This window comes from Apteryx mantelli, chromosome 3 (genome assembly GCF_036417845.1).
Source record: "Apteryx mantelli isolate bAptMan1 chromosome 3, bAptMan1.hap1, whole genome shotgun sequence".
NCBI lineage: Eukaryota > Metazoa > Chordata > Aves > Apterygiformes > Apterygidae > Apteryx > Apteryx mantelli.
This window is the reverse complement of record NC_089980.1, coordinates 66,697,363-66,713,872: the sequence shown is the minus strand read 5'-3', so window position 1 is coordinate 66,713,872 and position 16,510 is coordinate 66,697,363. Positions and strand designations below refer to the sequence as shown.

The 16,510-nt window shown below is 40.1% G+C and overlaps 1 protein-coding gene across 4 annotated transcripts in view; it reads right to left on the bottom strand.

Annotated features, from left to right (window-relative positions):
- Positions 1-16,510, bottom strand: part of MTHFD1L (methylenetetrahydrofolate dehydrogenase (NADP+ dependent) 1 like) — a 166,242-nt gene that overhangs the window by 137,157 nt on the left and 12,575 nt on the right. For all 4 annotated transcript variants that reach the window (XR_010883738.1, XR_010883739.1, XM_067293565.1 and 1 more), the window contains exons 8-10: positions 10,033-10,144; positions 5,026-5,105; positions 4,180-4,277 (exon numbers count right to left, since the gene is read on the bottom strand). Coding sequence is in view for 2 of the 4 variants with exons in the window: in XM_067293565.1 (XP_067149666.1) it covers positions 4,180-4,277; positions 5,026-5,105; positions 10,033-10,144 (290 nt within the window). In the remaining 2 variants the exon portion in view is untranslated. The remainder of the gene's footprint in view (positions 1-4,179; positions 4,278-5,025; positions 5,106-10,032; positions 10,145-16,510) is intronic.

Here is a 16,510-nt window from a genome sequence, read left to right as displayed (position 1 = left end):
CTCGACCTGCTGGCAACACTCTTCCTGATGCACCCCAGGATCCCATTGGCCTTCTTGGCCACAAGGGCACATTGCTGCCTCATGCTTAACTTGGTGTCCACCAGCACTCCCAGGTCCTTCTCCGCAGAGCTGCTTTCCAGCAGGTCAACCCCCAGGCTGTACTGGTGCAGGGGATTATTCCTCCCCAGGTGCAGGACCCTGCACTTCCCTTTGTTGAACTTCATGAGGTTCCTCTCTGCCCACCTCTCCAGCCTGTCCAGGTCTCTCTGAATAGCAGCACAGCCCTCTGGTGTATCCATCACTCCTCCCAGTTTTGTATCGTCGGCAAACTTGCTGAGGGTGCACTCTGTCCCTTCATCCAGGTCATTGATGAAGAAGTTGAACAAGACTGGACCCAGTCCTGACCCCTGGGGGACACCGCTAGCTACAGGCCTCCTACTAGACTCTGCCCCGTTGAGCACAACCCTCTGAGCTCTGCCATTCAGCCAGTTCTCAGTCCACCTCACTGTCCACTCATCTAACCCACACTTCCTGAGCTTGTCTGTGAGGATGTTATGGGAGACAGTGTCAAAAGCCTTGCTGAAGTCGAGGTAGACAACATCCACTGCTCTCCCCTCATCTACCCAGCCAGTCATTCCATCATAGAAGGCTATCAGATTGGTTAGGCATGATTTCCCCTTGGTGAAGCCATGCTGACTACTCCTGATCACCTTCTTTTCCTCCACATGCTTGGAGATGGTCTCCAGCATGAGCTGCTCCATCACCTTTCCAGGGATGCAGGTGAGGCTGACTGGCCTGTAGTTCCCTGGGTCCTCCTTCTTGCCCTTTTTAAAGACTGGGGTGACATTGGCTTTCTTCCAGTCCTCAGGCACCTCTCCTGTCCTCCATGACCTTTCCAAGATGATGGAGAGTGGCTTAGCAATAATGTCCGCCAGCTCCCTCAGCACTCGTGGGTGCATCCCATCAGGGCCCATGGATTTGTGGGTGTCAAGTTTGCTTAAATGATCTCTAACCCACTCCTCCTCCACCAAGGGAAAGTCTTCCTCTCTCCAGACTTTCTCTCTTGCCTCCAGGGTCTGGGGTTCCTGAGGGCTGGCCTGAGCAGTAAAGACTGAAGCAAAGAAGGCATTCAGTAACTCTGCCTTCTCTGCATCCTTCGTCACCAGGGCACCCACCCCATTCAGCAAAGGGCCCACATTTTCCCTAGTCTTCCTCTTGCTGCTGATGTATTTGAAGAAGCCCTTCTTGTTGTCCTTGACATCTCTAGCCAGATTTAATTCCAAACGGGCCTTAGCCTTCCTCGTCGCATCCCTGCATACTCTGACAACATTCCTATATTCCTCCCAAGTGGCCTGTCCCCCTTTCCACTTTCTGTAGACTTCCTTCTTCTGGTTGAGTTTTGCCAGGAGCTCCTTGCTTTTTAGGAAAGACAGGCCAGGAAAGCGAGGTGGTGGAGTTGCTCTTTATGTGAGAGAGCAACTGGAATGTATTGAGCTGTGCCTAGTGGTGGATGAAGAGCGAGTCGAGAGCTTATGGGTAAGGATTAAAGGGCAGGCTAGCATGGGTGACACTGTTGTGGGTGTTTACTACAGGCCACCTGATCAGGATGAGGAAGTCGATGAGGCCTTCTACAGACAGCTGGAAGTGGCCTCACGATCCCAGGCCCTGGTTCTCATGGGGGACTTCAACCACCCTGATATCTGCTGGAGAGACAACACAGCTAGGCACAAACAGTCCCAGAGGTTCCTGCAGAGCATTGGTGACAACTTCTTGACACAGGTGGTGGAGGAGCCAACAAGGAGAGGTGTGCTGCTGGACCTCGTACTAACAAACAAAGAAGGACTGGTGGAAGATGTGAAGGTCGGGGGCAGCCTTGGCTGCAGTGACCATGAGATGGTGGAGTTCAGGATCCTGCGAGGAGGCAGCAGGGCACCAAGTAGGATCTCAGGACAGACTCTCAAGACTCTCTGCAGTAAGTGGGAGTCCTTTTCCCCTCGCCTCTCCCACCATAACCGACTCCCTCGCAGAGTTTCCTTCTGAAGAAAACTATTGTGCTTTTTCCATCCTGCACACACCACTACTGGCAAAAAGTGGAACAAGCAACACTGACCTGTTGTGCATTTATGAATAAATTAAAGGGTAAAGAATTTCTAGATCAATTACAAACATTTTTAGGAGTTAAATAAAATTGACAGTGGATGTTACAGTTCTCCCTTGGTAAGACCCATTGCTGCCATCATTTCTTCACTTGAAGGTCCCTTATGAGCCTTCAAGGCAAATATATTTTTAACAGAACAGAAACCCTTTAACAACAGATTACATAATGACATATGAAATTAAGTTAGTTGTAGTCTGTCCCTATTTCCAAATACTACAGAGTGAGACCATCATTTAACAAGTTGATGAAAGGTGTAATTTGGCAATGAATTGACATCTATGCCTTAAATACTAATGGAGCTAAACAATGTACACAAAATGTTTATGTCTAGTCAATTATTTCAGGTAAAAAGTATTTTCTAAAAAAATATGAAATTACAGGTTTGATATTAACTAACATTTAGAAGTCTACATTTGTACCTAAATGTTTTAGTTTGACAAATAAAATATTGTATATATTGGAAATATTAGATTTATTTAATAAATTATGTAATTTAATATTAAGCTGAAAAAGCACAACACCGGTTCTTTTGCCTGAACAAGAATCATTAAAACAAAAATTCATGCGGACTTTTTGTGTGTGCTGGAATTTTATTACTGTGTATTTATAAGAAAATCCTCAGTTCATTTCCAATATGTTTGGAAATGACCCAAATTAACACCCAGAGCTCACAGAAATCAAAAAGCTGATGCTCCTAGTTATAGTGCTTAAGCAGCTTTCCCTCATTTTAAATGAAAAAAAATCTGTTTCCATATAAAGTTGTGTAGTATTGTAAGATTATATTTTCTTGCAGTATAGTTTCCATCAGATAAGCTACTTTACATTTAAAAGGAAAAAAACATGGAGCTAGAGTAATCAAATATATGAAAGTCCTATTACTGGTTATACTACATACTATTATATATTAAGTACACAAATATTTACGTACTAAACACACACAATACAATGCCATAGAGGGTTGGGAATTTTTGGGGGGGAGATTTTTTTTTCTCCATCACACTCATCACACAATGCATGCTATAATCTACTGCTTCACTATATTATTTATGGACAGATCTTTTCCAAGATTTAAGTCTAGGAATGTTACATATTGGCCCAGAAAAAGCCCTAGAATTTCTCCCCATCCCACCCCACCCCTACACCATAGAAAATGCTTGTTCTTTTGACAACTTAAATTACAAATTGCCTCCCTACCCAATAAATTGTTAGTAAGGGATGGTGAAAACTGAATCAAAGTGCTTAAAAAGAAAAACACACTTCATTACTGCTTTCCTAAACACAGCAGTGGAATTCAGAGGCAAACATACAAATAACCACACACAAATTTCAAAGCCTTCCTACTTGCCAGCCCCTCACTTACATCCTTGTTTTCCCTCTATATTGCCCATAACAACTGAGAGCAGCATCTTTAGCACAGCAACAAGCTCAGGCTGCTTTAAATGCCAGAGATGACGGCAGTGGTAACAGCGCAGACCTAGATCCCTGAGGTCCGATCATGGGCCTTGGCCGGTGAATGAAAGGAACTGATTGAAAAGATTCTGTTTCTGAGAATAAACACGCTTCCTGCTCTTCAAGTATACGCGGGAATCTGAAAGCCTAATTCAGAAGTAAACACTTCTGCTGAGGGAAGAAAATAAACACAAGATCAAATGCCATTGAAATCACTGGACCTTAAATACATCCATAAGTATCTTCCTACATAAGGCCTTAGCAATTAGGAACAGTCTACATTTTGTATTTCTGTTGCTGTTCCCCAAAGCTTCACCTCCCTTCCTCATGGAAATGCCTTCACCTTCCAGTTTTAGGACTTCACCAAATAAAGTTTGGCCCCAATGCACATACTAAAAAGAAACACTGACAGGAAACACCAGAACATAGTCACAGTAAGGCATACAACAAAACGGCACAATCTGTAGTCCCCATAAGCAAATGAAAAAGAATCAGGCATAGACATTTTTTACATTCGTTGTCACATTTAAACACTTGGCTACCTACTTTTTTTTTTTTTTAACATTTATTACCTGGGCACTGGGGAGAGGGGCTGAAGTTTCAAGCAACGGAGGTCCCACTTCCTGTACTGCTGGGCTCGGATCCATCTCTCTATGTTTTTTACCATGTTCTGTTTTTAAACAAGAAAGACAGCACACACCAGCTGCATCATAAATGCTGAACACTAATTTCAAATGATCCCAAAACTGCACTGCAAGAACATTTAGGGGAATGGCTAACAAAACCCAAATTTAAAAGTCTTTTAATTTCACGGTTTTAGGATGAAAGAAAAACATCTATTGCACTATTACGGTAGTGTTGTTTATCCAGATTTCAAAAAGAGGCAAGACTATTTACATATAAATGGCAGAGAAAAATCTTGAATAAGGCACTGGAAATTTTATTTGGGTAAAATGGAGAATGACTATTATTCTCTCACACATTAAAAAGAATGGAAGTTCACCGACTGCCTCATTCTCTCTCTTGCTTTCTGAAAGACAAGTTGCCTCCACATAAAACAACACATTTTTGGACCCTTTATCCATCATGACACAAAATCATACACAGGTATAATTATTCCTTAATTGCCTTGCAAGAATAGGTAACATTAGTTTATTGATACAAGTGCTTCTGGCAAGCTTTACTATAATTATCAGAATTATGATAAATATGATTTTTAATTTACCTTTCTCTAACTAAATGTAACAGGCATTAGTCATCCTAATTAACTGCTTACAGAGTTGCTGTTAAAATGGAAGGTGGGTAGGATTTTCAAAAGAGCAAACCAAAAACTAAAAAAAAAAAAGTCCAATTGTAGAAGCAATTTCTACAACTTAAAAAAGAGCACCAAATTTTACAGTGTTTGAAGTTATACTAACCTGCATTCGCATTGCTATTGCAAGAGAACAAACATCATTTTCAACAGGATGGTTATTTTGCTGACCACAGTGGTGTTTCTCTGTAAAATGAAAACATTGCACTAAGAAATCGAGAAGCTTTGGCGAGTGGGAGCATGTGTATTTGAAAGCTATCCCCAAACAAAATTCTGAATGCTGGTTTGCAACTTAATGTCACTGCCAAAATTACAGATGGCTTCTTTTATACTTAAACAGAAATCACCCAGGAAGATTGATAAGGAAATAGTGTGAAAATCAGACACCAACTGTAAGCCCTAAACCATATGATGCAAACATACACTTGCAAATGACAAAGCATGCACATACTTGAAAAGAGAATAAGAAACAACAGAAACTGATTGCAGGATCCAAATAATTGCTTTTGGACAAAAAGAAAGAGAGAGAGGAATAAAAAAAAGCCTGATAGGTACTAGGATTTGAAGAGCTACCTATATTTTTAACAGAACACCCAAATGAACTCAATAAAGACTGTCGTCTTTTTCATATGCCTATTTCAGCGAGTGAGAACAACAAAAAGATCACAAAGTATTAAACACTATTATTATCTAATGAGATTTAAAATTTGAAATCAAAATATGCAAAACTTTGAGTGGCAAAAGTTCTCTTCACTGGTATGACATTAAAATTAAAAGCAGACATTCTTAAGAGTCTATACAATTTACGATGACTCCAGTTTTACCGACACGTGAGTGTTTCTAGTGGCAACATGTCAGGTGATAATCATGCGTTAGCTACTCTAACCAAATATATTATTTTGTCTCCTTCCCGCAATCCTCCTTTTGGCTTGCTCTTCTGTTGTTGCTTATTAACTTTTGTCTAGATGCAATTTCTCCAAGATAAAATTCACATCTTAGTCTCTGTGGGCCTATCAAGGCCTTAGTCTTATTCTGTAGGGCACAGACATAAGTTTAATAAAAAATAACGATTGTGCACTGACAGCTTTAGCCTTCCCCCTTCAGGGTAACTGTACTGCAAATCCCAACCTATCCGAACTCTCACTCTAGTTGTCCCTTCTGTACCCATCATAAAATACTTACATTATCTTGCATAATTACCTCTCCTAACGAAAGTCCCCATAGTGGAAGATCATGGAAATCACCAGCTGGAATCATCAGTGCTGCAGACAGAAGAGTGCAGAGGAGCCAGCACAGCACTGGGCCATGCAATACCCACTCTCACCCACGCTCACAACTATCACTGAGAGACCAAAAGACCCTGTTTGCAGACTTGCTCAGCCTTGTTCAATTTGCTTTTTAATCCTTTCTCAAACATTATTGCCAGTTGGCATCTGTACTTCAATGACAAAGCTAACCAAGGAGTAAGATGACAGTCCTAACATTAAACTCAAAATAAGAAAGCATCCAAAAAGGCCTTCTTACTTGTATTAACACTTGTTATGTTTAAAACAAAATTTCTGGAGATGCTGAGTTTTAGACTCAAAGACAGAGTTTTACTGGAAGTTATAACAGTCTATCACAGTCATAAGTTGACTATTGCTGCTTTGAGACCAGACTGGGATAGCTGCCAAAGGGACAAATGAAGTAAGAAGAATGAAGCTAAAATCCCCTTACAGACAGCTGTGCTTTACAGAAACATTTCAACTTTTTATGTTATTTGGCTTAAAATGACTTCTTTATCAGGGCAGAGACAGCTTGTGTGTAAATATATATTGGAAAGGAGATTTCCCTTCAATAAACTACTTCTCTCAGCTTGCCTATGCTACACACTCACTACGCAAAGACAACTAACCAGGCTTTTTCAAGGGGTGAAGGTGAAGCTAGAGGTAAAACTGATGCACACATGAGCTAGTAAGATGACTGTAGGATTGCAACAACTCACTTAGGATAAATTTTTCAGCTGCAGGCTAGAATAGTTCTCTAGGTGCTGGATTTAGGCCAGAAAATCAGCTGGACCACAGAGGTTGTGTGTACCCCTCTGATTCACCCTAATAAAGTCCCCTACACCCATCTATTTGTACCCTATTGTGCAGATGGGTAAGAGCTGCTCTCACATGCAAGTTGGCAGCCTGGTAGGGTCACAGTGGAGAAGCGGTGGAGAAATGGTTGAATTTCCCACTAAGATACTTACACAGTATGGGCTGGAACTTTCAAGCGACCTAGGAGGAGCCTGACATCAAATTCCAAATAATTTTGGCATCCTTAAGTTTTGTTCAGAAACGTGTTCCTAATTTCTACAGATTTACATATAAAGCATTTTGCTGTAAGAGGCTACCGCCACTCACTTGATTCCAAAATCATTACTACAGCAGAACAAGGTGTTGCATTGATAGAAATTGTATGAACATTAAAAAAAAAGAAAAACAAAAAACCCCCCAACAACTTTGAAAAAGAATTCTGTCACAGTAGAGCAAGCAATTTTAGTTCTACTTTCCTGGCTTAGATCACTACAGCTGCCCAATATAACTATGTCTTTGCAAACTCTGAGTGCTTTTAAAACATACATGTGTGTTAGGCCGCATGCATACCTACATGAGACAGAAATCTAGTCACCAGATAGCAAGAATAGAAGACATTTCATGGCCATTCTTGCCTTCAGGCTTCATTTAACTCCTGTGACCCTACAGATGTTAAGCTGGACATTGAGAAAACCCAGAAAATTTTCAGAGCACCTCAGCCAAACAGATTTCACTGTGTATTGAAAGTGAAGAATCACTTAGAAGACTGTTTTCTCCAAGGTCATAATTGTTCCACAATGGGCTTTTAATAAATATCTTGCAATTAAACTAAGTGCATTCTTCCTGTCAAATAGATACCTGTGTTTCATGTACCTCTCTAGTATGTCTTCAGGCCAACAATTCTTAAAGCTGCTAAAATGTGCTTCTGCTATTCTTTCAGAGTTTCTCCAAGATTCTGACAAACTCAAAAGCAGAAGCATAAAGAGAGACAACATTTGGTAGATAAGTTCCTATTTACACTATCTTGTTAAAATCTCATGCTGCCTTTCAAAAGAATCGCTATACTTAACACACAGCCCGCTGCCACAACTAGATAAATGGAGAGGAATCTATAGGCTCATGCCAAATGTTACTACCAGTCCATTTCCTGCCCTAAGGACAAATGTTGCTGTGGTATGTGAACATCTTGCAATGTTTGAATGCAATTGTCCTAACAGCATTCTTTTAGGGACGGGAAACACTACTATGATCTTGAGATCTATAGTGCAGCCGAGCCTTGAAGATACTTGAGACATGCCATGCAGTCATAATGCATAACTTTTAAGTCCCTGAAGTTAAGACCCAGGCTCCCTCTGCAATGAAAGGAGAAAACAAGGTATCTGAAGGTGTTTTGTTCACCAGACAGCATGCAGAGCTGGGAGAGGTCAGCTCTGCTCCTTCAGACTATACGGTAGAGCTCATCTCCAGCCTGTGTTCACAGGCCCACACCCTCTCCTCCAAGTCTGATACCTGAGCGGTTTCTGCTTAAAAGGATTAAAATGAGGAGGGGCCATTCCCTTCTTTTAGACACTACTGCTGTATCACCATTTCCTCCCCTCTTCGCCCCTTTCCCCCTCATTCCTACTTCATATAAAGAGTACGTTATACCAGCAGGTTGGGTGCCAGCTGAGGAGACCTACGCACCAATTCCTGCTCCAAGGATACTTAACAGTTATGTCCAATGATCCCTATGCGGGCGCTAAAGAGACATGGTTTCTTCTAATTACTAGATTACTATGTCAAAATTTCCCTCCACCCCTTTTTGATTTAACAAAGCATCTTTTTTTTTTTTTTTTTTTTAACCAACTTGCACAGCATCAACAAAGGACAAGGCTCAGCACCTGTCCCTCGAATATCCGCTATGATCAGAGCACTGTTCTGGGAGATGGGTGACGAACATCCAAACGCCTTCGGACAGTGGAGTAAATTTAACCCAGATCTCCCACATCCACAGTGTGTGTTCAAACCAAGAGGATATCAAGAAAGAGAAGGAAAAGATCTCCTCCTATTGCCACACTTTGCACAGGAACAGCAGCTGCTTTAGGACAAGCCTGATCTTTCATTAGCTCTGTTTAGACTGTCTGCTGAATTTGTCCTCAGGACCATAAAATTTGTTTTCCTTGGCCTCATGCCCGTTATCCCAGTTTTATATCATTAGATGTCAATAAGCACAGGTATGATAGATTTAGAAAAGCACATTAACCAATCAGACTACCTATATATTTCCTTATTTTCCTACTCATTCACAATATAATGCCATCAGGATACTGAACAGCCAAATTCATATGCAACATTCTATTAAAGATCTAGAAAACATCTAAAGATCTTTACAGCAGTTTAAAGAATTTTATAGGAAACACAGTGCTAGCAGTGGAATAGAGTAAATTCTGGGAAACATTCTTAGTTCTATCCCTAATAGAATACTGAGCATTTTTCAGCTGAGAAATTAATGAACACATACCTCCCCCCAAAACTGTAAGCTAAGTTATGTTTAATGGGGGGAAAAAAAACAAGATTCTTTTCATAGGAGTAGCTGCTACAGAAGACACTCTGCCTGTTCCTGGCTTCACGATTTTTCTCTTCCATCCTGCACAGTTCTCTAAGCACAGCTTTGCAGCACGTCACAGTCGACATTTTTGTCCTCCTTCCTTTTCCCCCAGGCTCCAGGTGAGGCCACAGAAGTCACAAGACAACATGCTGAAATAATTGCGTATCTGGTGACCCAAAAGTCTTCCCTCTGAATTCTCAGAATTCACAGGATCATCACTTATTAAATATAATCCTGGTATGATGAATCTATTCTAGCATTTCTTCCCTCACCTGACATCTTTTTCCTGTTTATATATTAGAGACACATGTATATATCCCTTGTACACAAACACCCACTTTAAAGGGCCCTCTCCCAAATACGTAGCTTTTAAATCACACTTTGTTGTCCCCAACATGTCATACACTTACTTCAAAGACTCATCACACATTACTTGCAAGAACTATTCAATTTTAGCTCCTCTTACCTGATTGAAAGTCACGAGAACAATTGACAATAACAGTTCCAGGTTTTATCCAGCTGACTGGAATATCTTCAGGTTTTGTACTGCCAACTACCACCACATCTGCATGATGAAGCTATCAACAGCCAAAAAAACCCCCCCCCAAAAATAAAAAAAAAAGCATTTTAAGATTAGAAGTACATTCATGAATATGCAATTTATATTAGACTTGTATAATAATGGTCTTTTGAGGTAAGTATTTGCAGACAAAAGAAAAAAATCTAAACCGATGACCCAATTTATGAACAATTGCACTGAAATTAAGTCAGGAAAACAAATCGTGAAGTTGGGCAAGTGGGGTCAGTCAGCACAATAAAATTTAATGGAGATTACATATTTTCAAAGAAAAAGCCCTGTCATGTCCAAAGCACTGTCCAACAGGGTAATCTGGAGAAACTTAAAAAAGAGAAGGGTTGAAAGACAGTAAATAGATAATTATGAAGAGTACAGTCAGATTATCCAAAAGTAGAAAACCAGGCCAACTCACTGGAATGCAAGATGACCTGATCTGCAAACACTGATGCCTTTGAAGAATACCAATTAAAGCATTTTTTTGCCTTGTCAATTCATGCTTGCTACTCAATGCCTCTGATTTAGTTCAACCTTGCAGATGTTGGGCAAAAACCATCAGTAAAAAAATTCTCATAATCAAAGACATAAGTGTCTTCCTTTCCTCCCTACTCTCAAGCAGAGCTCTGCAACAATTATTGGAATCAACAGGAGAAAAGGGAAAGCTCTCATGAGAGGCAAACATATAAAGATGCACTAAAAAAGGAAATATAGGCACAGCACTACCTTAAGCCTGAGCATAAAAATTATTCCAGAGATACAGTGATTTTGGAAATATTTTGAAAAATGTAAACAAATGTGAAGTGTCACAAACTCTGCAAGCCTCTCTATGAATTGATTTGTGACTGACAAGCATTCCAGCTTCTTTTTTGGCCAATGGTGCTCTGACGCAATCCTGCCTGAGATTCCTGCCAAGAAACAACAGCTAGAAATTCCATCAGTATAGCAGTTTTTGGCACAGCTGAGCATCAAGGAGAGGAGAACAATATAATTGTGGTGGAAATGGCAGAAAGCTAAGAAAGCTCCGTCTTCTCCTTAGAGGACACAGGGATGGTCTAACCCTCCTTTGGAGACCAACAAGTGGAAACAAAGCCAAAAGTGTGGGAGAAAGTCTGCTTGCTTGACAAATGACTAATGCTACAAGCTGGTTCAGCCTTCAGTCAGAAGTCCCTGTAACACTCCTATGATTGCCTGCAAATGTACACAGCAAACAGTCATTCAGTCTTAAAATTATCTAACTCCTGTGTCTGGTGCAAGCACTAACTTAGATGCCACTCCTAGAAGGTCACATAAGTAATGCTTGGCCGTTACATCAAATTACACTGAGGAATTTGCAAGTAACTTTGGACAACAAGATGCTGCAGTGACTTGCGTAGCAAAAGTACTTTGCTGAAGTCGCACCTTCCCAGCAACAGCAGGCAGCCACTGCCATTAACACACTCAAATCATCAGTGTCAGCAAACAAAGACAAAACCAGTGATTATCTTCAGTTATGTGAGTCCAGACTTTTCCATAACAAAAAATGATTCATATTCTAAAAGTTATAATTCATATACTGAAAGTCAGGTATATCATCCCATGCAAAGCCTTTGGGAGAAAGACAAATAACTTTGTACAGTGCTTAACATCATAAAGTCATGATCCAGTTGAGAGCTATATGCAACAAGTAATAATTTCGAGAAATGTTCAGCCAACATACATTGGATCAATTCTGTCATAAGAAACTATAATGCCAGAACAACTGACCTGACCAAATACTCATCTCTATGACTACCAATTGTAGTCATACAAATAGCAAAATGTTCCTAACAGCCTAACACAATCATTTTTCTAGCCAACATTAACACCGTTTTGGATGGCTAAAGTCACATGTATCCATAAATATATCAGAAAAAAACAGCTGTACCTTTCTTCTCATCTTTGCCTTGTTCTACTTCCCCCAGGAAAAAATTTGTACCATGTGACATAGAGCAGTATCCTTTGGGATGAAGATATACTGATCACAGAGCCTTTCCCCATACTTTCTCTGTTGTTTTCCAAAAACAAAGTATAGAGGAAAAGAGAAAAAGGTACAGATATAATTGTCACTCTCCTGCTATAAGCAAGTATTTTTACCTGCAAGTACTAAAATAATTATTGGAGAATCAATAAAGTATACATAACAAACACTTTATAGAACATTTATTTTTTCAGTGAAAGGGTTCTTTTTAATTATATCCAGAAACTTGTTTAACTTTGAGAGTGAGTTTACTGAAAGCAAAATAGTTATTTACAGAATGCTGAGAGTCCTTGATTGATATTTTTATGATCTCCATTGGAGCATTTTGGTTTCACTTGCAAGACATTCCCCCTACCCTTTTTTTTCTTTTGCCATAACCTATTCTTTTGACTGCCTGTAAACCACTTAAAAAAAAAAAAAAAAAAAAGGCAAGCATTTGGAGGCATGTGGGCATGTGCAGGACTTACCTCCTAAATCAGAAATAAATCACAGCCATTAGAGATGGAAAAGACCTATGAAATCATCACATGCAACCTCCCTAGCAAAGGTACTGCACAGTTCCCAGACAGAGGATGCATCTGATACAAACCAGATGCTACAGGCAATCATAGCCAACAGGCTGAGAAGATACTGACAGGCGCTAACATGCAGCCACAGGGTAACCAATTATGCATTGTTAAGTTGATAAACCACCGCATCCCACCACTCAAGCTAGTGGAAGGAGAGAGCAGCGTCACACCAAACAACCCACAAGGCAACGGGCAGCATGAGGAAGACAAAGGAAGCTAATGCTCACGGAGAATTCTGCATTCTCACTGATAAATATTTTTTCAGTTGGGAAGAGCTGTGCCAATAAATAATCTGAAACCTTACCTCATAACAAAATTTGACTCTCTCCAACAAGATTTAAGTAGAAGCAGATTAAGAAGAACCACCCATTCCCAAGACAGAACACCAAATGTTAAAACAACAATACCGATATTCAAGCCAAGCATTTAATGATAATGATACAGAGTAACTGCACATTCCAGATAACTGAAGACCTGTTTTGCCATAAGGGCTGCATAAATATTTCATTTCCCCATAGTTAAAAGTGACTGCTACAAAAACCTTTTTTAAACACATGATCAAAGAAAAAAATAATTTAGTTTTTGAAATGCACTCAGTTTCCCAGGTCTGAAGTTAGGCTAGTTAAAATGTAATAGAGATGATGAGCAACAGGAAGCAGTTGCAAAGTTTTTTTCACAACTCTGTTGATGAAAAAACTCATTTTATACATCAATTTCCACATCAATTTCCACTTCAACCACAGCAATTTTAATTATGCTCTGTGCAGCTCATGAGCAATGCAGCCACACCACGCACATGCAGTATCACAGAATCACAGAATCACTGAGGTTGGAAGGGACCTCTGGAGATCATCTAGTCCAACCCCCCTGCTCAAGCAGGGTCACCTAGAGCACGTTGCACAGGATTGCATCCAGGCGGGTTTTGAATATCTCCAGAGAAGGAGACTCCACCACCTCTCGGGGCAACCTGTTCCAGTGCTCTGTCACCCTCACAGTGAAAAAGTTTTTCCTCATGTTTTCCTCATGCAGTAAACGTGGTGCTTCTGAAAATCACCACCCTTCTTGGATATATGGTTACACAGCCAGCCCAGCCACAGGAGAGGGAGCCAGGCTGTGCAGTAACATACAGCTGGCTACGGAGTTCACTGAGGTACACAGGTCACCACTACCAAAGCTACACCAAACAGTATCACTTATGTGGTGATTAACCCCCCCCAAGAACATTTGCTTTTATTTTCACATATTAAAAAAACAAACAAACAAACAAAAACAAAACCCAAAATCATTCTTTTTTTTTTTACCAAAACAAAAAAAAGGAAAAATAGAGAAACCTACATAACATTGCATATCACCATAACATACTTGCCTTTCTGAACAATGCTAGCACAGTGCTGAAATCCAAGAAATTCCACACTTTAACTAAGGATTAGCATGGCATCATGGCATACTTTTTGGTGGGGGGGGGGGCAGAATTGCAACGATCCCATATGCTCTATTCTCTGTTCTCTTAGTCTTGCCCATAATGGCAATGTGCAGTCTCTTCAACTGCCTGCCTCCAACTCGGGCATTTCGCAGATCTGTTTGGGCCTCAGCAGCCGCAGTGTCGCGGCAGCTCACGGCACAGCACGAGGCACTGACTGGGGACCCGGTGCCACCTGCCCCTTCCTTTCCCATCTCCCCGTCAGTCCCACAGGACTCTGCTGGGCATCTCTACTGCAGGCTCACACCTACCTCCATGATGCACGCTTTGGCATACTGCGCTTCAAGCTCACAGGGTGGGAGATTAAGATTCAAAATAAAAGGAACAGATATGATGCACACAAAATGTCGAAAGAGAAATATTTGCTTAGTTTCCAGCATCATCATTAGAAACTCTCACATAGGCTCTCTCTCCTTTCCTTTTACGGGACCTGTACAGTCCTTCTCATGTACTTGTTTATTTCCTTGTGCCCAACAACATGAACTGTCTTCTTCTACCAGGACCAAGATTCTTGGTCTTATCAAGATAGCGAAAACAGGACAGCAAATGACTAAAACATGCCTAATAGACTGAAACTCAAGTGCTGACTTTAAGAAAGAGCAGACTGTGCCAAAAGAGACTCTTATCAAACCTGAAAAAGAATCTCCCCACCTTCCCAAGTCACTCACTTTAGCTGAATCACTGCTGCACTTTTTAACCAGTCTTTTGCAAACAAGTTTTCCATCCCTAATTATGTTTAGATAGACCAATTTTTAGTTCTCTTAAGAAAACTGTAGGACAGCAGCTTCCCTAAACTAGGCATAATGTGGTTCACATATGGACTACACATAAGATGACTCAGTTGATTTCCTCACAGGTATTCATGTTTTGGCAAGATAATAATCTGTGTTGGCCAATTTGAATCCATTTGATAATCTACTTTCAAACTACAAAGATACTCTAATCCTAACACAATAAAAGATGAAGCACATTCTAGTTTCCATTCTTCAACTGTAGCACTGAATCAAGTTTTGGTTATCTTTTAAAAACACTACTACTAAGTGAGATGTTCCTGAAAATCCATCACTAGGTCATTCTCAAGACACCCTGCAGTGACTGTGCTTTCAAGAATTATCTATACAAAGCGTAACAGAATGATAACATCTTACCTATTTCCACCTAAATGCTCAAGCCTTTATCCCTTACTTCATAATCCATTTTTAAGTATAGCACATATTGATGCAAAAAGAACAGTGTCTCTTCATGGCAACTATGCACAGCTGTGCCAGAATCTTTTGAAATATACTGCTTTCTCTCATTAGTGATTTTATTTGAAAATCCAGAAAGCTTAAGAGTGTTAAAGGACATAGCTCAGCTGTACAACGACGATTATTTTTAATAGTTAAAGTCAAGGAAACCCAAAATGGAAAAAAAGGAAATATTCATTATCTGTTCACCAAAACAAAATACAAAGCAGAGAGGGAAAAGAACACGTAAAGTGTGTCAATTATTCATGCAAGTCAAAGCGAGGGAAATTAAAATGTCCCATTATTTCTTTTATTTCCTTTTGCTGACATGGGACACAAAAGACCTGCTTTAAAAGAGCACAACTAGTAAATGCCAAGTCAGACGGTAGATGATATTATACTGCTCGTTGGCAGAGCTACCTCTACAGTGCTAATATTTTTCTAAGGTAAACTAAAACATACGGGTGTCTTGATCATTTTCAAAGAATTCTTGCAAAAGTGCATGAGCAAAAGAAGCAATAAAAAGTCCATGGCAATACAAAACCTGATCCAAAGAATCTACAAAATTGGCATTACACATCTCATCAAATCAGCAGAATTTTTATAGAAAACAGTTGTTGTTATGCTACCCTTTAAAGAGAAGAACAAATCAACAGAGCTAGTCTAAGGTAATACAACACCTGCTTAAAAAATGCATTACATCAAGTTTGGGATTAGGGCTTTCAGTGCAAATGGGCCTGGCAAATGGATTAAGGTAAAAAAAGGTACACCAGCCTTAAGTTTTGTGTTTGTTTCATTGTATATACTGCCAAACGAATGCATCTCAATGAAATGCTCGTACAGTTAAGTGAAGTTATTATGTTACAGTAGGTTATGCCTCTGAACAGTAGGACACAGAATGTTATTGCAGAGGTATCACATTCAGAAGCAGAAAATTAATAGGGCAGTCGTGTCTAAAGTTAGCATATTATGCACTAAAACCAAAATGTGAACTAATTTTTCCAAAGTCTTAGAAAAACCTTTACACAGACTAATATATTTGCTTACTTGAAATTCAAACTAAAAACCTTAAGAGAAACCTTGTGGGCCTTTGACCTGT